At 34.2% G+C, this 22233-nt stretch overlaps 6 protein-coding genes across 6 annotated transcripts in view; 3 read left to right on the forward strand and 3 right to left on the reverse strand.

Moving 5' to 3' along the window:
• LOC133331575 (MICOS complex subunit MIC13 homolog QIL1) overlaps nucleotides 1–2428 on the reverse strand; it is a 267176-nt gene extending 264748 nt beyond the window's left edge. Inside the window, exons 1-2 of the mRNA XM_061539959.1 lie at nucleotides 2414–2428; nucleotides 1958–2316 (exon numbers count right to left, since the gene is read on the reverse strand). Coding sequence (XP_061395943.1) covers nucleotides 1980–2316; nucleotides 2414–2424 — 348 coding nt within the window. The 5' untranslated portion in view covers nucleotides 2425–2428 and the 3' untranslated portion in view covers nucleotides 1958–1979. The remainder of the gene's footprint in view (nucleotides 1–1957; nucleotides 2317–2413) is intronic.
• LOC133331572 (E3 ubiquitin-protein ligase Nedd-4) overlaps nucleotides 1–22233 on the reverse strand; it is a 307165-nt gene that overhangs the window by 273155 nt on the left and 11777 nt on the right. The window lies entirely within an intron of this gene.
• LOC133331561 (nedd8-activating enzyme E1 regulatory subunit) lies at nucleotides 3028–5766 on the reverse strand. Its single transcript, XM_061539945.1, has 7 exons — nucleotides 5699–5766; nucleotides 5457–5621; nucleotides 5025–5397; nucleotides 4819–4954; nucleotides 3884–4014; nucleotides 3226–3808; nucleotides 3028–3169 (listed from the first exon to the last, which is right to left on the reverse strand). Exons 1-7 carry the CDS (start codon nucleotides 5764–5766, stop codon nucleotides 3057–3059), a joined length of 1569 nt encoding a protein of 522 aa, XP_061395929.1. The 3' UTR covers nucleotides 3028–3056.
• On the forward strand, nucleotides 7234–7664 carry LOC133331552 (CCAAT/enhancer-binding protein homolog 2). The gene is made up of 2 exons (XM_061539936.1): nucleotides 7234–7350; nucleotides 7437–7664. The coding sequence occupies exons 1-2, from the start codon at nucleotides 7234–7236 to the stop codon at nucleotides 7662–7664; spliced, it is 345 nt and encodes a 114-aa protein (XP_061395920.1).
• LOC133331554 (iodotyrosine deiodinase) lies at nucleotides 11065–11984 on the forward strand. The gene is made up of 2 exons (XM_061539937.1): nucleotides 11065–11221; nucleotides 11278–11984. Exons 1-2 carry the CDS (start codon nucleotides 11065–11067, stop codon nucleotides 11982–11984), a joined length of 864 nt encoding a protein of 287 aa, XP_061395921.1.
• Nucleotides 15322–21100, forward strand: LOC133331555 (chromosomal serine/threonine-protein kinase JIL-1). The gene is made up of 8 exons (XM_061539938.1): nucleotides 15322–15737; nucleotides 15843–16369; nucleotides 17166–17234; nucleotides 17307–17440; nucleotides 17835–17919; nucleotides 17986–18809; nucleotides 18885–19342; nucleotides 19420–21100. Exons 1-8 carry the CDS (start codon nucleotides 15322–15324, stop codon nucleotides 21098–21100), a joined length of 4194 nt encoding a protein of 1397 aa, XP_061395922.1.

Genomic DNA, 22233 nt, shown 5'->3' on the forward strand with positions numbered 1-22233 from the left:
CCATTGAATTCCTTAAAAAATCATCTACGTGATCTTCTTTTTAAAAAACGTGTTTTCTTTTCAAAACTACTTACTTAACACTCTAATCCTAAAAATATGCTATTCTTTATTTCAATAGCAGAATCATCGTTTTTTATTCGAATATTTTCCACTTAAACCCCTCCCTCTATGATATTCGGAGTATATAAAGTTGACAATTCCATGTTTTATAACTATTTTTGATCGGAGTAAAATTCTAATATGATATAGATCTATCTGGCCAGCCGCTGTAATTTGCCTATAATAACGTGAAGTCAAAAAATATTCCATAAAAGGCCACATTTAGCCATATGCCCACATATGACTACACCCATTGATTTTCGTCATTTGGAAAGAAGTGCTCAAAAGGATGTTATTTATCCTTCCAACAAATTCTCGGTATGGGTCCAGTTTATTTAATTTAGATTTTTGACACATTTCCCAACCAGCTGAGTATAGTTTGGCATATTGGATTTTGATTACAGTTGACAAATGTGCTCCAATTTTCGGTATTGGTACCGTATTACTCTAACCCCAAATATTCGGACCATATTTCAAATAGAATTGACTATAATTTTGGATTATGATTGAGTAACAAATCGGCCTACCAATAATTTCATATATTAATCCACCTGTATTGGAAGACAGAGAAAACCTTCTGGATTTCTATGAGGAGGCTTTCTAGTCTTCTATAAGAAAAAGTGCTGGTCTTCTATGAGAAGACCCTCTGGTCTAATCTCACACAATTTTCTCGTCTTTTATAAGAAGACATTCAAGTATTCTATGAAAGAGCTTTCGAGTACCTTGTGGTCTTCTGTTAAAATACATTCAAGTATTCTATGCACTTCTATTTAATGGGTTTATTTTTGAACACCTTCTGTCCTTCTATTTGAAGACCTATTGGTTTTCTATAAGAGGACCTCTTGCTGGTCCTCTATAAGAATACTTTCTGTTCTTCTATAAGAAGACATTCTGGTTTTCTATAAGAGTCTTCTATAAAAATAAAACCCTCTAGTCTTCTATGAGAACTGCTTTAAATCTTCTTTGAAAAGGCCTTCTGGACTTCTGTGCGAATACCTTCTGGACTACTATAAGAAGAGCGTCTAGTCTTCCATTAGAAGACTTTTCAAGCTCCTTCTGGTCTTCTATTAGAATGCATTATAAACTTCTGTGAGAAGATTTTCTAAACTTCTATTTAAATTGATTTTTTGGTCTTCTAAATAAAGAGCTTTTGACTTTTTTGGACAATATCTTCAGTAGTGTTGGCGGGTTATTTTGGATACCATTTGTATTTTGTTTTTGCAAAATAGTCAGGCTGAATCCCAGTTTGTTGTTTTTATAAAAAAAACAACTATTTATTAGTGGGGAATGTATGGAATTGTCCGCCGAGGGATAAGGTAGTGAAGACTATAGTTTCGGATCTCGCCACTGATCCCCATCAGTTCCCTTAGTTTTTTTGTTGGGATATACTCCCCAGAAGCTTTTCGAAAAAACCTTTCATAACCAAATGTCTCTTATGACAATTCGAAGTACTTACGCGACCTGCTTTTTGACCGACTGACCATCTGTCTTTCTGGACATCTACATGGCTATCACTATCACACAATCGATATTAAGTAAAGATGTCATGTGTTCTCTTTTTCTGATTTTTTATGTCTGTTTAGAATATTTGTAGAATTTTCCATTTGTAAAAAATAACAGTCATTATTTTAATTTTATTACCACAGGACAGCTTTTATTCGGGGAAAGGGAATCGGTTGATCGACAATAATTGTCATCATCATCACACATATTAGTATTTTTATCGATGATTTACAATATTATTTCTTTTCCGCGAGACACATTTATGTTTATCATATCAATGCACTAAAAACAATCTATCTATGAACATACATTATTTATATTAATATAACATCCCACCGACACAAAAACAAAAAACCCTGCTTCTTCTGTTCACCTGCTCAGTTCGATGCTTTTGGTGGTGGTTGGGCGAATTCATTAAATGTGTCTTTGGTTTTCTTTGCCAATTGTCCAGCATAGCAAGGAAGCATTTCGATGAAATGGAATGTGTTCTTCACACCCTGATTGTAATAATGTTTAGCGAGGAAGCGAACTTCTCCTGTCTGTGGCAGTGATGGCACCTCAAATGGCAATTGTTTCTCCAAACTCTGAACGTGGGGGCGCAATTGACTTTTCACACAGTTATAGAATTTCTCCGATTCTTCGGGACTACCCCAGACTCCCAATTTCTTGGAATAGTAGACGGCACCGACAACCAAACCAGAACGAATAACGAATCTATGAATGGTAGCGGGGGAACAAAACAAAAACAATGATTACGTAAAGCTGTTAATGTTCGATGGAAACATAATCCAATTGGAATGGTGTCACATACCCAATAACCATTTTGTTTAGTTTCTTAATTTATTATAATTATTTACAGATAAGTCGAAATGTCGTTATTTATCCAGCAGCGGAATGCCTACTCCAGAGTTCGGTGTTTGGTCGTGAGAGAAAGCTAAGTTTATACTGTCATATGGTAGACCTATAGTTCAATTGTGTGGTTCACTGATAAGAGCCAAAGAACTTTTGCCGTGCTATTCACAGTAAAATGATTACTCATTGTGCTATCAACTGTAACTGAAATAACGAGTTTTTTGCTTTTCCAATTGGAAAATGTGGATTATTTGGAATGAATCCAGATCATTTCGGTTATATTCATATTCTGGGCTTCTTTCGAGAACAACCTTTCGGGCTCCTATACTACGAGACTACTTTTGCTAGAAAACCTTTTGATATTCTAAAATATGGCTTCGACGTCTACGAAAATGCAGCATAGTCGACTCCGTGAAGAATCTCCGAGTCTAAAACGGCATGTACATTAAAACTTTTTTACCATACCAGCTTAACCTACTTTATGAGAATTTGACATATATGCACTTTAAACCCATTGGATTAACAAAATCCGGTTCAATGTAAATGTACTTAACAAACAACAATTAAATTCTATACAATTCACATATAAATATTTATTGTTTTTATAATTTCAAGGTAATTGTTTCGGAAGTGATACCATTATAAATAAAAGTATTGTCCACAGGTTTAAATTGTTTGGTTATAATTTTAATGGCTTCCTGAGCCGCAATGCCACCTAAAAATTAAACAAATTAAATTAAAAGATTTTTCTACACTTCCTCAATAACTTACCTAAAAATGCCGAAATGGTGTGGACCTCAGCCCCGCCATAATGACATATCTCATGGACCATATCATCACTTAATGTCGCCTGTGTTGCACCCAAATCGGCTAGCATTTTATATGCCACCGATTTTAAACGGGCCGTATCATTTTCTACATAACAATCACCGGGTATATTACCACATTCGTTGAGGAAACGTTCATATGCCCTCAACGCTATATAATGTTCGATTAGTGTTCCCTGAAGTTCAACATCTATTTCGTTGAGAAAACGATTATTACGCTCATATTCATCGGCAATTTTGGAACCACGTATAACAGTTAAATGTGACGATTCTTTACAAAATAGCCGCACAGTTTTTTCCGCAATCGTATCTGGTGACAGACCCAATTCTTTGAGTATGGTCTGTACACGACGATAGACATTGTCGGCATCTTGCAACGCTTGATGACGATAAATATTTTGTAGATTGATATAAGATTCCGTATCGGCAGTCATATCGGGTAAAATGCCAGGCAGTGGTAGCATACCATTGTTATCTTGTTCAACGAAGTCTTTCAGTGCTTTGGCCATAATCCAAAATGGTTTGCTCTATTTTTTGGGGGAATGTAGGGAGGGAATTATTAAATTAATATATATGGTGTACTTGGTAGAATCGATACTTACCTGTTTATTAAGATTATTGCAGGCATTATCTTCAAATATGGCCTTTACGGAACTGTTTACATGACCTCCTCCAAATGCGGTATTTACAGCCTTCATGGCTTCCTCGAAGTTTTCTTCGTCATTTGTAATGCCTGGAAGATAAATTGAAAGAAGTGTTAGTGTGGAGCTTCATCTATTTTGTTAGGAGATTTGTTGGTCTTTCAGAAAGAAGACCTAATTATCTTCGATATTACAACCTACAGATCTTCTGTGTGAAGACATATATGAGATTTTCCTGTGGTCTTCTGAGAGAATAATTGATCTGCTATTAGAAAATGTTCAGCTATTTTACGAAAATCCCTTCAGGCATCATTTTGATCTTCAAAAAAACAAACCTTTTAGCCATCATCAAGGAGAAAAGGTTCTGTTATTCTATGAAGAAGACCATTTGGTCTTCTATGAAGAAGTTCTTCTGGTCGTCTAAGAAGAATTTTTTTGGTCTTCTATTTAAAAAACCAGGTTTCTATAAAGATGATTTTCCGGTTTTCTGGGAAGACTCGCTGGTCATTTCTAGAAAGTAGACCTTCTGTTTTCCTAAGAAGAAGGATTTCTGGTCTTTTAATAATAAGAATATGTGGTCATTTAGAAAGAAAACGTTCTGCACTTCTAGGAAGAATCCCTTCTGGCTTTCTAGGGAAAAAACCTTCTGGCCGTCTAGGAAGAAAACCTTCTGGTCTTCTAGAAAGAAGGCTTTTTGGTCTTCTAAGAAGAAAACTATGAAAAATACCTTCAGATCTTCAATGAAGAAGATTTTCTGGTTGTCTACAAAGAAGACCTTCTATGAAGTAGACATTTCTAACAATTTGGTATCCTATAAAAAATATTTGATCTCCTATGAGAAGATAGATCTCCTGTGGATACACCTTCTGATCTGCTATCACTAGGGTTTTAAATACCTTTTCTTATCATTTCCTTCAGTTGCAACTTCTCCCTGTAGTTCGATGGTAGTTTGCCATTATTTTCCTGTCGCCACTGTTGCAAATATTTATTAAGTACTAAAAGCCAAGGCACTTTATTTGTTATTTGGGTGGTCTAGGTGAGAAAAAAAATACAAACAAGAAGTAAATTTCAAAAATCATCCCAAACCTCCTCTCATACTCACCTCAAAATGTTTCTGCAATGTTTGAAACGGTTGTTCCAAACGCAAATCAAATTGTGGATTATCCGGATGTGTTTCGATGACACAATGTTCCTTAATTTGCAGACGTATTGTACCAAAGAAGCCCAACGAACGACAATACAACAGTGGAACATTTGCCTCCCACAAACAATTGGAAAGACGTAGTAGGGATTCCTCGTTTAAATTTGATGCCACCACAACATCAAAATCATCGAAAAATGATGGACGATTGGTGAGCAGATAATCAACACTTTCCTCAACACAATCGCCATTGACATCGGAATTAAGTTCTTGTAGCAACATCATACAGGCAGCGGCCTTGGATTGACCCAAACTGCTGGAGTCTAAAAAGAAACTAATAACACCAAAAATGTTCAAAATTACCGCAGTATGACTAATAGCAATACCACTTACTTGACACCCAAATCCTCTTCCGTTACCACTGAGCCATCAACAATTGTAAAGACACCAATGCCTGGTAATACCAAACTCTTGAGAATTTCACATCCAATACCATTGGCATTGACCAAACAAATTTTGGCGCCCTCTAACACGGTCTGGCCATGTTCTCCCCACAATCTACACAGATATGGATGAAAATTTTAGTCATTCATTTCAAATAATTTTTAAATCAAATATACGATTTTGTTAAATACCTTATTTGCCGATCATATTTCTTGTTTTTATCGGATTGTTCCGGTGATTTAGGTGCCGGCGAAGACATTTTGTTATATTTATCAAACAAAAATTTACCAAAATGCAAAATAGCTTCTTTCGATTTGTTCCCTTTTCAAAAGAAAACAACAACAATCCAATTGGAATATCTAAACAGCTGACTTTGCTAGTATTTGCAAAAAACGTCAAGTAAAACAGGGTGCAATTTAAATTAAGACGTATGGCAGTTGTCAAATGTTACCATATCTTAACTCAGTAAAAAAGGAAAGTCCCTGAAGTTATTCTTTTTCGACATTTTTACTTGTAATCCGTAACTGAAAATAAACGATTTAAAATTTTATCTAAATTATAGATGGGTGTTTCCCTAGAAAACTTAAACTATTCTTTAAAGAAGAGCAATAATTACTGATTTCAAAAAAAAGGAGGAGATATCTGTCATGAACAGCAAGAGGTGCTGTAAGTAATACCATGGTACAATCATTCAAGGTAGGCTATACTACTTTTTACTACGATAACGATTTTTCCTTTATGATATCGAAGAAAGTAGTAAAAAAAGTAGATTCTTGCAGAACGGGATGAGACCATATATAAACATAGAAATAACTATTTTTTCATCCGTTTCTCTAAATTCAAATTGTACCCAATTTAGTACGATTAGTACTTTTCGTATACACGAGTACACGCTTCCAAAGCCAGCTCCTTATAAACCTTAATTCGCATTCCAAATTTCAAGTTTTTAGATTTTAGCCGTTTCGTCTGTGCGCTTAACTCTTTTATTTATTTTTTTTTATTTGATTCCTTTGCAATTATTGGTATAGATTTGACAGAAGAAGCCACAACTTACATAGTTAAATTGTTGTTATTCACCTCAAGTTATCCTACCTTGTACTATTGCAATATAATCTGTTGCATATATATGTATGTTTATTATTTACATAAAGATAATACCACAGAGTTGTATTTTCTTACTTTTCTCAGCCATTTCTTTCCAATCTTCCTATGACATATCATATTAGTTTATAAAAATAAAACACAATAAAATTCTTTCCAAACATTTTAATTGAATATTTTTAAATTGTTTACATATTTATGTCATCTTAAACATAATATCTAACGTATCTTCAGTCTTTTCATAAAATAAATAATAATTATAATAATTTATCTTCGAATTTTACTTAAATTTATTTATTGTCTACATATTAGTAGGTATTTTTTTTCTTTCTTTCTTTCTTTTTGTCGATATGGCAACACACGATTAACGTTTGTTTGACAGCCCAGCAACATATGTTTGCTGGTGCTTCTTCTTCTTCTCCTTACTTGATGGCCAAACAGATAATTTCACAATAATATATTTTCAATATACAAAAGAACTATTGTTTGTTTTTGTTTATAAAATTATACATTTCTAATATAAATATAACGAACAAAAAGAAGAAGAGAAGGTGTTGTACCACCTACCGATGATACAAAATCCCGGTTAATCTCTTAAATACATAATAAAATAATCACCGACAGTATGCCAGCCAGAAGGAGTACTGATAGTAGCAGCGCAGGAGGCATGAGGAGCAGCACCAGTCCCAGGTCCGATGACAATGATGAGGAATATAAAAAGAAACGAAAAAGAAATAATGATGTTAGTAACAGTTTGCTTGTTATTTTATTAATTGTAATATTTAAAAAAAAAAAACATTTGATTGTTGTGGGTTTTCTTTTTTTTAGGCCGTCAAACGCACCCGTGAAAAATCCAAACAAAATGCCCAAAAACGCAAAGACAATGTGGAGAAATTAAAAATCAGCAACACCCAATTGGAAACCAAAATTGAGGAAATGAAAAAGAATGTCAATATGCTGAAAGAGATTTTACTACACAATGTGGAGCCGGAAAAGCACAAGGAAATTGTTCAGAAAATTTTAGAAGAACCATCAGATGATGATCAAGATGTTTAGTTTTACAAAATTGATGCAGTTTAGTAAACTATTGTTAAGGAAATTTTGGAGGAGAACCATGCAAGACGTTTAGTTTTAGAAAATTTTAATTGTATGTGGTTCCGTAAACATTTATTAAGGAAATTTTAGAAAAGCCATACAATCATGACCTAGACGATTAGATGTAGGGAATTTTTCAGTTTAGTTCCGTAAACTATTTTAAGGTATTTATAAATGTATTTGTGACTAAGTGTGTGCGTATATAGTATAAGATTGGTTTTTCTTTTAATATTAGCCATATAGATATTTTAATGCCTAACATTATGAACAATAATAAATGTAAAATAATATATTATTACAAAAAATTAAAATAAAACTAAAAATAAACTTACCGTCATATAAATCAAACTTTTCCGTATGTAGTGAAAATACTTCGTCCATGTTTACTTGATTTGTTGTTATACGTTATTTTTTTATTTATCAGACAGGATGCTGGTAATTTTATTTATTTAATAAACACTGATGCCTATACTTGCCCACTGCCGCCGCCTAAGCCACAATAAATTACAATAACAGCATGCACATAGAGATGAATGCTAATTGCTTTTAATCAGCATTTTGATTTGCTACGCTGAGTAGTTGAGAATATAAAAACACTGCTCTTTTCTTGACAAAATTTTGCGTTTTTTTGTTGATTTAGTTGTTCTTTCCAATGAAGTTAGATTTTCTTTGGTCACATGTGTATTGCTTTTGGGTTAAAGCAAATGTCGTCTACTGCTGGTGGTGCTGGTGCTAATACGATCGATGTTGTTGTTATTGTTATTCTTAGTTATTATACACGTTAATAAATTTCTTTTATTTATATATTGCTTTGTCCGCCAATTATCACCCTTCATTGATATCAACAGTAACAACAACAAAGCTACTAAAGTTTTTCCTTTATTTAATTTGTTTTCGTAATTTAAACACACACCGAAAAAACAATCAACTTCTTAGTACAATATTTTATCGTCGAATTTGACAATGCACAATAGAACGAACGAACGGACGTACGTAATGGTAGTTGGTGTCGAGGAAGCAGACACCGCTGGGGAGGGGTTTGGTGGCTGTCAACACTACATGTACTTCCCTCTTCTATATATACATATATGTACGCCTTATAGTTTTTGTTATTTAAATTTTCTTTTCTAAATATATATGTATGTATATTTTTTTTATAGTTTTTCTTTTCTTTCACCAAACCACACAACAACAACAATAAAAATTCTTAACTGCTGGCGTCGCCTTTAATTGAATTTATTTAATAAAAATGTTCACACAAAACTGCCGTAGATTAAAACACTAATACAAGGTTTATTCTTTATTTTTATTTTTTATTAATATCTGGCTTGCACTAATATGTAAATTTGTATGTCGCCCACCAACTGTGTCGTATGATTTCCTCAATATTTTATTTATTGCTTGATGGTGGTTTTTCTTCTTCTATAGATTCTGTTTTGCTTGCTTTTTTCTTCTTCTTGACGTAACATAATTATTGACTGACCTCCTCCATCCCCCTTTTCCAAATTTTTAATTTCCTTTATTTCTCTAATCGCCCCCCTTCTGAGTGTGTTATAACCCACCCAACCATATCATATGTTTTATGTTCTTTAACACAACTATCACACAAGGGTTATATAGGTCGACTTTTATCTAGGTCGTTTTGTATTGGCTGACACTGAATGTCATCAATTGAATATGAAAGTAGAAGAATTTTGGTTTGATTTTCTTAAAAAAAAAAAATTAAAAAGATTTGTCAGTTTTGCGGGCGGCAACACATATTTTAAAATTAGGCTTGCTTAAATGACAGAAATGTTACGTTTACATTGATACTTATTATACTTAAGGTGATTACACACGATTAGATTTGATTGCCTGATTGATTTAAATTATGCTTGTTTGATCGAGTGGCCGTTCATATCCATCATTTATCAGGTACAAGACATTCATGGTTGTTGGTCAGTCAGTTAAGTATAAAAAAATAATTTATTTATAGATTAAATTCTAGTCATGGCATAATTACAGAAGTTGAGAAATTGATGATGGCAACCCTTTTTAATTTGGAACTCATCATGATACAATAATAAGGTGATGTATCACAACAAAAACCTTTGTTTTTGTCTCGGCCTTCTGTCAAAATTTTGCACATCGAATTCATGTAGAAATTATACATTTTGACAGTTAATCGAGACATCAGCTGCTCTAAATGGACTACCTATTTATTGTGCCATGGAACTCATCTAACAAATTCGAATAATATGACAGATTAAATTCCATAAAATGTTATGTATGTCGATTGGCATATTTTCAATAAATTAAACAAAATATATTTTCTAAAGCTAAACATTGCTCTCAATATATAACCATGGTTGTTACATCTTATATTCATAAGTTTTAGAGGCAGGGAACTTCAAAATATTTATAAATATAAATTATTTAGGAATTTTTGCCCTGAACACATCATATGCCTACATTTCGTAGGAAGATATTTTCATTTAAAAGCTGATGATAAAAGCTAATTTAAAAAAAAATTGGAAACATATGACTGCATGAGACTACCTTGTATACTTTCTAGTTATGAATACATGTATAATAGGCATGGTACAAATATAAAAGTTAACAGCAAAACCCAGCTGATTTGATTCCAACGTAATACTAGTGTCAATATGAATTTGACAAATTATATTTTGAAAAATCACCCAACAGGAAAATTGGGAACGCATACAATTTGAAATGATTCTTTATTAAATGTGCTCCCGTATTCAATTTTTCTCAATCTGCCTACTGGGAAAGTTTGAGGAAGCACATCTTTCTTCATGGAATAATTCACAATTCCCTGCATTTTCATACGCGTTACACATATAAGTGGCAATGACCTAATTATAGGAAAGGCGTGGAAGCAATAGAAATATAAATTTGATAGATTTTCATTCACGTTTCTCAAATTTTATTTTGAGGATTCGAAAATATTTCATTTTCAAAATAAAGTCGGACAGTTGTCCTAGTGGCACTACTATTGTCCATTCAAAATTGTGAAATCAAAGCAGTTATCTGCTGTTATTCCAATCATATCGTCATTTCTATATACATATATATTTTTATTACTAAATTATTATAAAAATCGATTATATTCTAAATTATTTATTTACGTTTCAAACAACAATAAATCGTACAATGGTATATCATGAGACCACATTGAAACCGGTATTGCCTTATCAATATTACGTTTTTGTCTGCCTGTATTCTGCAATGTGTGTGTCGGTGAAGTGCTGATACCCAGCCTCCAATACAGAGTCACTTGACCTACATTTTTTTATTTCAATCACTTTCAACATTTCATGGGAGTCAATGAACATCAATTCAGTACTTTTATTCAAACACAATGGCAGTGGAACAGATTTTGGAAACTTCGATATTTCTAAAATATTGGAATGTAATACTTACAATTACGCTTATGGGAATTTTAAGTAAATGGCTATGGAACAAAAGGAACAACAATGCAGTAGTTAATAAAGAAAATATCAGAGGAGAAATATTTGGTAATATGAATATTTGTAAAATAATATTTCAATGTTAATTAGAAACTATCTTTTAGCTGATTCTACTTCAAATGCCGAAGATGTCGACTACACACCTGCACTGGAAGAAAAAGAACACATACCATATGCTGGAGCCACTGTAACACTCACTGGTGGAGCTGCAGAATTCTACAAAATAATGAACAATCGGCGTAGTGTACGTTCATATAGACCGCAGCCAATACCTCCCATTGAGGTAATTGAAAATTGTATACGTACGGCTGGTACATCACCAAGTGGAGCCCATACAGAACCCTGGACATTTTGTGTTATTACCGATCCCGAAATAAAACAAAATATACGTAATATAATTGAAGCCGAAGAGGAACTAAACTATGCTCAACGTATGCATAAACAATGGACCACGGATTTGAGGCCACTGAAAACAAATCACGTAAAACCATATCTAACCGATGCTCCATATTTGATATTGGTTTTCAAACAAACCTATGGTCTAACGAAAGATGGCAAACGTAAGCAACATTATTACAATGAGATATCGGTGTCGATATCTGTGGGTATTCTATTATGTGCCCTGCAGGCGGCAGGATTAAGTTCGCTGATTACCACTCCATTAAATTGTGGTCCAGCATTACGTACCCTACTAAATAGACCTGCCAATGAGAAGTTATTAGTTTTATTACCGGTTGGTTATCCTGCGGCTGATTGTAAAGTACCTGATTTAGAACGTAAACAATTGAAGGACATTATTGTTAGATATTAATGGAGTTAAATACAAAATGACCAATCTTAAAGAGTGAAAACAATAACTTATATTATTTTCTATTTTATGTTAGACAAATTCAGCCGAGTAAAAAGAGTAATAAGGGCTTGAATTAATATTTATTTATTAAAAAACATGCAACTGGAAATCATTAAGTTCGATTTCAATTATTTGGCAAGTTACTAACTACTTAAGAAAGTGTATTAATATGACATATTCACATACATACTTTTTTATTAAGGCAGAAAAATTGAGAAGTACTATTTATTTAATTTTCCTTGTTAATTTGTTGACTCTACGCTTTGAAATTAAGATCTAAATAAATATGTTTCGAATTTGTTTAAGTAACATAATTCAGACCTATTATATTTTATGAAACAAAGCACTTTGACGAGTGAAATGCGTCATCATTTAAGGTTCTATTTATTCATGCTATCCATGGTCTCTATTAACATATGAAGACGTTTTTTAGTTTTAATTTATACTCATATAATTTTTTTAATGTTAATTAAGCATTTCATTAGATTTAATTTTATTAACAATCAGTAATTTAATTTTGATAATCTAATAATCCATAATATTCCCCACCTAATGTAACATAGTAGTAGTAAAGATATTGCTATTTGTGAACCGCCCTGTTGCCAAATGTCAAACAGCTGCCAAGTAACAAGTAGAATCAGTTGACATAAAAAAATAACTGCGCACGAAACGCGTTATCTCGCCTCTAGTTTCTACGACAAATTGTAAAAATTATAAACATTCAAAACGGATAATTCTATTAAATAGTGTAAGAATAAAGTATTGAAAATTGAAAGAAGTATCGAAACGAAGACATATCACGCGTTAAGTGTTTCATAAGATAAAAAAATGTCTTCTTCAATGTAAAGTTGCCAGCAATCGTTTGTGTGTTTGTGGTGATATGAACACCCTGTTACTTCAATTCCATTTTCATTTGTGAATTTTGTTTAGAATTCAATTTCGTTGCCAGAAATAAGAAATGTCATTTTGTGTGTGTGTTTTATTGCAGTGTTGTCAATGCCTGTGTGTTTATAAAGAAAAGGGGTCTAGTGTTTTGTAATTAAAAAAAAAATCATGTTCTTTTGTTTTATTTCTTGAAAATCTTTGTTGAGAATAGACAAAAATAAATGATAATTATGATAAATGTGCTGTTTTTATTATCTTATGCATAGCTAATAAAAATTTAGTAATTACTGTAAATTATGTGGTAAATGGAAACCGCGAAAAAACAAATCTTCCAGTTGGCATCACTATTTTCGTGTCATCCAAACGAATGTTGCCTAGCGCATTTTTAGTCGTACTGTGCTTCTGCTTCTGCTGCTGTTCTCTGTTTTTTGTTTTGAAAACGACGACGGTACAAGTAGTAAAACTAATTAAAAATTGTGTCGTTTATTTTTCATCGTATAAACAATTGAAACAACAAAAAAAAGTGTTAAAATAAATTGGGGTAATGTTAGCTCTCACCTAAAAATAAAACAGAACCCACAAAAAACAACTGTAGATAAAGTTAAAACGAAAAGTAAAAGAAAAAAACGAAACAAATTTCTCTTTGCTGTTGCTGCATTTCACACACGCACACACCAATTGCATTGTATTGGTGTTTGTAATGTAGCTGTCATTACGACGAATAATCAAAGGAAACAAACTTTCAAATAAAAAGAAGAAGAAAAATTAAAAAAAACGGCGCTATTGTATGAGTGCGTCTCGAACGCATAGGTGAACGTGTGTGTGTTGTGTTTTGTGAGAAATGGTGAATTTGTGTATGTGCGTGCGTGTGAAATAATTTTAGTCTATATGACACGACGTCGAAATATCATCAAACAGCTAAATAATAAAGAAAAGAAAACATACGCGGTAATATTTTCTTTCATTCCTCCTACCGTGCAGATTTTCTTATTGAGTGAGAAAAAAAAGAATAAAGGAATAATATGTTATTGCAAAACAAATAAAAAATTAAATAAAATTAGTGGGAAAAATTGTAAATGCCATTGACAACTACTCTCACTTCTATGGCGCGCTTCAGCAGAGACGTCAGCTGTGACGGCGACCAGCATACACATGCATGCATACCGCAGCAGCAGCGGTTCAGGCAATGAGGTTTCACCTTGTAGTTTATCATCATTATCGTCGTATGCGGGACGACGGGACAGAAAGACAGACAGCAGCGGAATATGTTGAAATTTCCATTGTAAAATTACTTATTGTGTTGTTAGTATTTTTTGTGGCTTAAATTTAAGAAAAAAGAAGAAGAACCTAAAAGGAAAATGGTAACAGAACTATGTCAGCCACCCTCTGTTGTTGTTATTTGACCGCCAAACTACAGGAATTTGTGGACGACGGCCGTACGTTGACCAATTATATATGGAATTATTTCAAAGGAAATACAAAATGCAGTGACAGTCCGGCTGGTGGTCTGTCAAAATAGTCCATAGGATATATCAAAGTGTTTTGCACTGCAGTCCATAGTCAATGGCTGGCAGGCAGCCGCCTATCATTGACGTTGCGTTCTGTCATTTGTGCTCACTCACACGCTCATATGTACGTTCGCTCGCTCTGCCAATTGACATTTTCTTCATCAGTTCTGCATTATTATTGTCTTCTTTGAAATGAGAAGGGAAATGTGTGTGCTGCTATGAGAATCTCCAATTTTGTTGTATATCTTCTTCTTCGCCTTCGTCGTCATTATGAGTTTATTTTGGGAATTTTGGTAGAGGATACAGTTCCAAAAATTTTGTAGACAACGACAGAGCAATTGGGCAATTGGAGTATAAAAAAACAATATAACAAATATCAGCACGAGGCCAGGAATTCCATCATAACAAAATACCACACACACACGTACATGATAGGCAGGAGGAGGTAAGATGGTGGTGTTGTAAAACTAACCAAAACGATCTTGTCCCCATTTGTTTGGCTGAGAAGAAAGTTTTCACCATGGCCTCATTTTGTTTATCCGTTATCCAATGATCAGCATATCTTGGCAAATAAAAAATATTGTGATAATGATGATGATGTACTTGTTTTGTTTTTTACAGTTTTATTTATGTCTCTTAATTCTCTTCTTCTTTTTTGTTTCAGATCAAATATGATGACCAAAAATCTATACTCTTAAATATTATTTAAGGCTTCCTTATTATCCCCAGCAAGGAGCATTCTTTCTAAAGGGATAATAATAATAATAATCAGCAGCAGCAACGTGTGGGTGATCTTCCTTGTTGCAGAAGAAATACCTCTCCCAGACACAACAAAAACAAAAAGGAGAAAAAACAAACTCTACAAACAATAATTAAAAGAAAAACCACCTGGCCCCCCCTCTAACATGAGTCGTTACCACAATAGTACTAGCAAAGCTTCATCATCATACAACAACTATTCCAAAATGTCCAATCGCCGGCAAATGGAACATGAAAGTGGTTATTATGAGGATACATCGGAAGATGCCTATGGTTACAGTGGAGGTGGTGGTGGAAGTAAACGCATACGACAACGTTCCAATGAGGTGGCCAAATACAATAAAAGACAAAAAGTCTACAATAACCAACACAGCAACAGCTCAACAACTGGTGTGGGTGTAAATTTGACAAAGCGGTCCTCAAAAGACATTACAAATTCCTCCAGCTCCAGCACAACATCCCGTAATATATATGCCAACAATAACAACAACATCTATGATCAACACACCGATCATCAACAGCGTAAAATTGCCGCCTCATATCAGAATTATCAAAACTCAACGCAATCTAAAACCAGAGACTATACGACAAACAACAACAATAACAACAACACCAACAATAGTAATTTGAAAATGTTACAAAAAACCAAAAATCCAATATCAAACAGTAAAATAAGTTCAAGTGCCAACTATAATCACAATAACAACAACAATTTATACAACAATGTTGTTGTTGGTAGTAGCAGCTATCCAAAGATGACACCCTCGTCTGGATCAAATGAAATTGTCGAGGTTCCCGATAGTGATAATGATGATGATACCACAGCAGCAGCCAATTCAACTAAACCAAATAAAATGAAAAATGGTGGAGGTGGTAGTGTTACCAGTAATGGAAGTCATGGCAAGTCGAATGCCAATGTTCCTACATTTATTGTTAATGGCAGCAGCAGTGGCAGTAATAGTAATCACTCTAGCCATAACTATGCTGTAGTCGATAAACAACAGCAACAGGCTTCGGGATCAAAAACCACAGCCAATGGCACAAAGTCATCTGGTGGCGGTGGTGGCAGTTCAAGCAAAGCTGATAAAAAGCCCACAGATAATACTGCTGCCAATAATGGTCAAAATAATTCCGGATCGGACGTGGAACGTTTACAACGTGAAATTGAGGAAGTTACTCAGGTTCATACAAATTGTAAGTATTATTTAAAAATTATGTTAAAATGTTATTATAAAAGAAACCCTAAGCAGCCTAGTACATAGTTCACAACCTCTATATTTTTGCCATAGTCCAATTTACGAACTAGAGTTACCAGACGGGTCAGAGAGTCTATAGTAATAAATAGTCTCTTTACAACAACTTTAACGTGGTTCTTCCCAGTCCATTAAATTTTTGCAATATGCAATCTGAAGTTCGACAAACCATATAAAACTCTTTACAACTCCGCCTGAAATTTAATTTTGTGAGGAGGAATATTTGTTCTTATTGGCGTCAATATTTGGGTAATTACATTACTAGAATTTGTTTAACCCTGGTAGTACGTTAGTATGTATATCTTATATCACATCACACATACATCAAACTGATATTTTTACCGGTCTACAAAGCCCTCCCCCATGAAAAGGAGTCCTTCACCGTATAACTGAGAGGTAGCTAAAGTGACTTTAAAACGCTTTCTACTTAAATAATCTTTCATCAATCTAGTAGTAGATTTTGCGCTATCCAAACATAGGCTGGCAGGGAATATATCCATAGGTGCAGGGACGTACGCAATGAATTTTTTCCACTGTAAAATTATGTTTACAACCGCGAATTTTTCATTTTGTACTACCGGGCCCTCCCGAAATGAAATCCTGTGTACGTTGCTGCATAGGTGTCTATACTTGTATAACAGCCTTGAATGGTCATGACTATTCCGATGTTCTAAAATATCGATTATTGTATTTTATTACTACGTTTCATTAAAAAAATATTTATGTTTTTTTTTCAGATGTTGTCAAGCAAGAAGAACAAGTCGATTTATCTCACTTTAAGCTGATACGCGTACTCGGAACAGGAGGTAACTAACTCAATTATCAAGATCTTTTTTATGAATATTTTTTTTTGAAATATGATTTTCTATTGTAAATAGCTTATGGAAAAGTATTTCTGGTACGCAAACTCAAGGGCAAAGATAAAGATCAACTGTATGCTATGAAGGTGCTGAAGAAGGATACCGTAGTACAAAAAAAGAAAACTGCCGAACATACAACCACCGAAAGACAGGTATGTACTCTTATACATAGAGTCGTTGATTTATTCAACAGATAACCTAAACGATTAAGCGCCAGCCATAACCTTTGAAATAGGCAGTCCATATATATTGTGTATGGAACATTGATCCATAAATTCCGATATAAGTTTATCAACATCTCAGACAGATTGGTACAATTATTTCTTTTAATTTATTTCGCTTTTTTGCAACAAAGCCTAAATGGCCATTGATAGTTGCACAATACAACAATTATTTAAGCTCCTCTTACATCTAGCATAAACTTAAATAATAAAGCATAACAAAATTTAAAGAAAAAGAATTACATTTTGCATATATACTATTCCAAAAATGTTCTGTGTAATGATAGTTTTTTTTACAAAAATTTTTTGTTTCAATTAATTCTAGGTCCTTGAAGCAATACAACAAAGTCCATTCCTTGTTGGACTACACTATGCTTTTCAAACCGATTCCAAACTGTATTTAGTTTTGGGTAAGTGCCGCATTGTTTTTGTAAGAAATTTTACAAATAATATTCATGTTATAAACACAATTCCAGATTATGTCAGTGGTGGTGAACTTTTTACACATTTATATAAGGCCGAACATTTTTCCGAATCGACTGTACGTGTATATATAGCCGAAGTGGTTTTGGCATTGGAACATTTACATAAATTGGGCATTATTTATCGTGACATTAAATTGGAAAATATACTACTCGATGGCCAGGGACATATTGTCCTAGCCGATTTTGGACTATCGAAAATATTTGCACCCGATTCCGATCATCGGGCGCATAGTTTTTGTGGTACACTTGAATATATGGCACCGGAAATAATACGTGCCGGTCCAAATGGTCATGATCTTGCCGTCGATTGGTGGTCCGTTGGTGTGTTGACCTATGAACTGTTAACCGGTGCCTCACCATTTACCGTTGTCGAACAGCAAAATTCGCAAAGTGACATTTCACGACGCATACAAAAAGTTGATCCCGTACTACCTCCAACCCTTGGCGAACATGTTAAAGATTTCATTTTGAAAATGTTACACAAAGATCCGAAGAAACGTTTGGGCGGCAATAGCGCCAATGCCACGGAAATTAAAAATCATCCATTTTTCCGTGGCATCAATTGGAATGAGCTGAAGAGTAAGAGGCGAAAAGCACCATTTAAACCCGCCCTGGATAGTGAAGATGATACACAGAATTTCAGTGAGGAGTTTACCAAACAACCGGCTATTGATTCACCGGCTCCGGTACCCGCTAATACACATCGTCTATTTCGTGGTTATTCATATGTGGCACCGCAACATCGCAGCAAAGTTGAGCCCGAAATTGAAATGCAATGCAATTTTTATTTGGAATATTGTAATAAAAGTGTTTTGGTATGTACTATTTTTTATGTGTTTTTTATTATTATTTTAATATTTTTTTGTAATTATTTTCTTTCTATTTTTCAGGACCCCCTACCCGCTCCCAATAGCATACAACTCAAAGAGCTGTGTAGTAGTGGCGCATTCGGTAAATGTTATCTCGGTTGGGATGAGTTGCGTCACAGCAATGTTGCTGTCAAAATTATACCATCAAACAAATATCGACCCTCCGAATTGGATGCTTTGATCTCATGTGCCCAAGATGGTCATAAATGTATAGCACAACATTTCGGAGCATACCGTAATGGTTCAGATATTTGGCTTGTCCAAGAATATGTACCTGGCTGTGAGCTCTCCGATTACATTGTACAGCATGATGAGGGAATGGATGAGTTGTCATGTCTGCATGTTATTGTGCAAATGCTGGATGCCCTACAACATGTACACAAGCGGCAATTTATTCACGGTGACCTGAAACCGGAAAATATCATTTTCGCTGGCAATGATATAAGCGAAACGAAGTTGGTGGATTTCGGTGCAGCGTGGTGAGTTATAGAAAATTGTGGACCCATTTTTTTGTTACGGTATAATAATGTCTTTTAAATATTATTCGATTTTTTAGCTATCATGGCGATATGGAATCTTGGAGTGATAGTCCACGTTTTACCATTGACTATGCCCCACCCGAAATGTTAGAAGATCCTGAATTGGCCACATATTCCAAAGCTGTGGATATTTGGTGTTTAGGTACCACCCTATATACCATGTATATGGGCCATTCACCCTTTCGGCGGGGCCGAGAGGATCGAGCAGTTAGCTTGGAAGTCCATCGTCAACGGATATTGTCGGAAGACTTTTATATGGAATCCAAACGGTGGCAACAGGCCAGCTCCGAGTTACAAAATCTTATCAGGGGTTGCCTTGAAAAGGATGCCAGCAAAAGGTTGACACTTTTAGAAATTGTTGATCATAGTTGGTTCCAAATTTTACATGAACAAATGCAGGAGGAGGAGGAAGAGGTTGAAGAGCAGCAAGTGCAACAAATCAAATGTGAAACAATTGCCGAAGAAGAAGAGGAGGTGGAGGATAAACAACAAATTGTGGAAGAAAAAGTACCAGCGCCATTATCACCAATTGCCGAGATACAACCAGAGCAACAAGTTGCTGAGACTGTTTCTACAAATCATTTGAAACTTGAAAGCATTGCTGAGGAGAACGAGCAGGAAGAGCAGCAGCAGGTGCAGGAGGAGAAGAAATCACCAAATGAAACAAAGAATGTATCAATCATTGATTTATTGGATCAAAGTAATTCTAAGGAAAGTGAACCTGTTAAAGAAGTTTGTGAAAAACACAAAACAGCCGCGACAACCACAAATAAAAATAAACCCGCTAAAACGAGAAGAAACAACAGACGTGCTGTACAAAAATTCAATGACAATTCGACTTCTTCTCCTGTTTCTTCAGATTTAGAAGATTTTTGTGGATTTGATGAAAACACACCACCACCAACAACAAAACAACTCAATGCCCTAATTACTTCGTTGGCCTCCCTAAGACGGTGCAAGCGTACATATATGACGGTTGACGAACAGCAGCCACCATTGCCTTTAGTAACTCCGGTTGCTGATGCACCTGCGCCTGCCGCAACAAAAATAGCCAGTACCAGATATTCCGTGCGCAATGTACAACCATTAAACAATAATTCCAATGCCAGCAATCGAAGAGCAACAAGTACAATAGTTACCAACAAAACGACGCCGCCGCCGTCGACGACGGCGATGACAACCACAAATGACAACAACAAACTTAGCAAATTAGACTCGAAGTCGATAACAATTTCCTCCTCCCAGAGAAATATTAAAAAACTCCAACCTCCTGCGACTGGTGCTGTGGTTCTAAACAAGAAACGCACCGGCCGCTCCGCCGCAGTCTCATCATTAATTGTGGAAAGTGTGGTGACCGACGTAGTTGTAGAGAATGACGACGACAACAGTTTTCAGGGCTTTACCGATACCCTCAAGTGTAAACAAAGATTACGTGCTTTTAATCTTATGTTGCATCATGCGCAAGTGGCTTTAAAGCATTTCAATATTGAACGTCGTGTATATAAGAATAGGAACAGTAGTAGTGGTAGACAAAGTTTGGAACAGCAACAGCAAAGACCAACATCAGTGCACAAAGAAGCACATCGATTATCGTCCACGCACATAGCACCACCACAATCCGTGGGGAATGGAGTTAGCGGTCGACGTCAACCGGCACGCAGTACACGTGCACAACGGGCGCGTTATGTTTTCGAATGATTTTCGTCGTCGTGTATATTAATTATGTTATGTTTTTATTCTCAGCTGGTCACTGCATGCCGTTTTCAAGGCGGTAATATTTAAAGAAGAAGACAAAATAGGGTGGGAGTTATATTTTGTTTGTTTACAAAAACAAAAGAAAATGGCGGGAAAATGTTAACAGGACTTATGTATGTTAACAACAACAACAACGTACTGTTTGCAGTCTTTTAGTACAACAACAAAGGTAAATCAATTAAAAATAAATAGATAGATTTTTTTCAATAAAAACATTAATAAAATGTTTTTTTTAATCCGATTTCTAAAAAAAAAATCATGAAGAAAAACATTTCTTTTAAATTCAATTACTTGAAAAATAACTTCTTGGACAAATTGTTTCTTATTTAAAAATAATCATTTTATTTTATTAAAAAATATTTTTTATTAATAAAAACTTTTTTAATAAAACGTTATCTTATTTTTTCTTAATAAAATAATTATTTTTAACTAAAAATAATTATTTTTAATTAAAAATAATTTATTGAAATATATTTTTTTATTGAAAATGTAGTAAAAAATCGTGGTTTATCAAAGTCATTTGTTTACATAAAAAAATCTTTAAATACAACAAATTAATGTTCTTAATTTAAACAAAAAAAATAATTTAAATAGATTTTTTAGCATAATTATATATATATATATATATATATTTTTCATTAAGAAAATATTTTTTTTTGTTTGAATTAAATAAAAATATTTTTGTTTATACCAAATGTGAAAAAAGCAAAAAGGATTTAAAAAATTAAACCTTTGTTTTTGTAACGAATTTATAATTGGTGCCGAATGAATTGAATTGCCATTGTTGTTCGAGTAACACTCGGGTTGTTGTTGCTGTTCGTATACGCCACAAAAACTAAAACCTCTCTGCATTTCATCACCACTGACAAATGATTTTGAAAATGTGGGGGCAAGTTATAAAGAATAAACTAATAAGGCCTTGATACTAAATTAATGGTAAGAAACTCCCATAACCAACAACACTACCAACCTCACCACCACCATCTCACACAAAATAAGTAAGGAAACCCCCTGAGATCTGATCTTCTTTATTTTCTGCCACCACTCTCCCACTTTTCAGACATATTAATATTTTA

The sequence above is a fragment of the Musca vetustissima genome, unplaced genomic scaffold (assembly GCF_032173495.1).
Source record: "Musca vetustissima isolate MV318-11 ecotype Yass unplaced genomic scaffold, APGP_CSIRO_Mvet_v1 utg1319, whole genome shotgun sequence".
NCBI classification, from domain to species: domain Eukaryota; kingdom Metazoa; phylum Arthropoda; class Insecta; order Diptera; family Muscidae; genus Musca; species Musca vetustissima.

What these genes read in the sequence shown, in the direction of transcription:
- LOC133331555 (XM_061539938.1), top strand. Translation starts at nt 15,322, where the DNA reads ATGAGTCGTTACCACAATAGTACTAGCAAAGCTTCATCATCATACAAC. An exon ending in CAAACTGTATTTAGTTTTGG is followed by an intron (nt 17,920 to 17,985) that starts GTAAGTGCCGCA and finishes ACACAATTCCAG; the next exon opens with ATTATGTCAGTGGTGGTGAA. An exon ending in ATTGTAATAAAAGTGTTTTG is followed by an intron (nt 18,810 to 18,884) that starts GTATGTACTATT and finishes TCTATTTTTCAG; the next exon opens with GACCCCCTACCCGCTCCCAA.
- LOC133331552 (XM_061539936.1), top strand. Translation starts at nt 7,234, where the DNA reads ATGCCAGCCAGAAGGAGTACTGATAGTAGCAGCGCAGGAGGCATGAGG. An exon ending in AACGAAAAAGAAATAATGAT is followed by an intron (nt 7,351 to 7,436) that starts GTTAGTAACAGT and finishes TCTTTTTTTTAG; the next exon opens with GCCGTCAAACGCACCCGTGA.
- LOC133331554 (XM_061539937.1), top strand. Translation starts at nt 11,065, where the DNA reads ATGGCAGTGGAACAGATTTTGGAAACTTCGATATTTCTAAAATATTGG. An exon ending in TATCAGAGGAGAAATATTTG is followed by an intron (nt 11,222 to 11,277) that starts GTAATATGAATA and finishes ACTATCTTTTAG; the next exon opens with CTGATTCTACTTCAAATGCC.
- LOC133331561 (XM_061539945.1), bottom strand. Translation starts at nt 5,766, where the DNA reads ATGTCTTCGCCGGCACCTAAATCACCGGAACAATCCGATAAAAACAAG. An exon ending in AAATATGATCGGCAAATAAG is followed by an intron (nt 5,622 to 5,698) that starts GTATTTAACAAA and finishes ATATCTGTGTAG; the next exon opens with ATTGTGGGGAGAACATGGCC. An exon ending in GCAATAATCTTAATAAACAG is followed by an intron (nt 3,809 to 3,883) that starts GTAAGTATCGAT and finishes CCCAAAAAATAG; the next exon opens with AGCAAACCATTTTGGATTAT.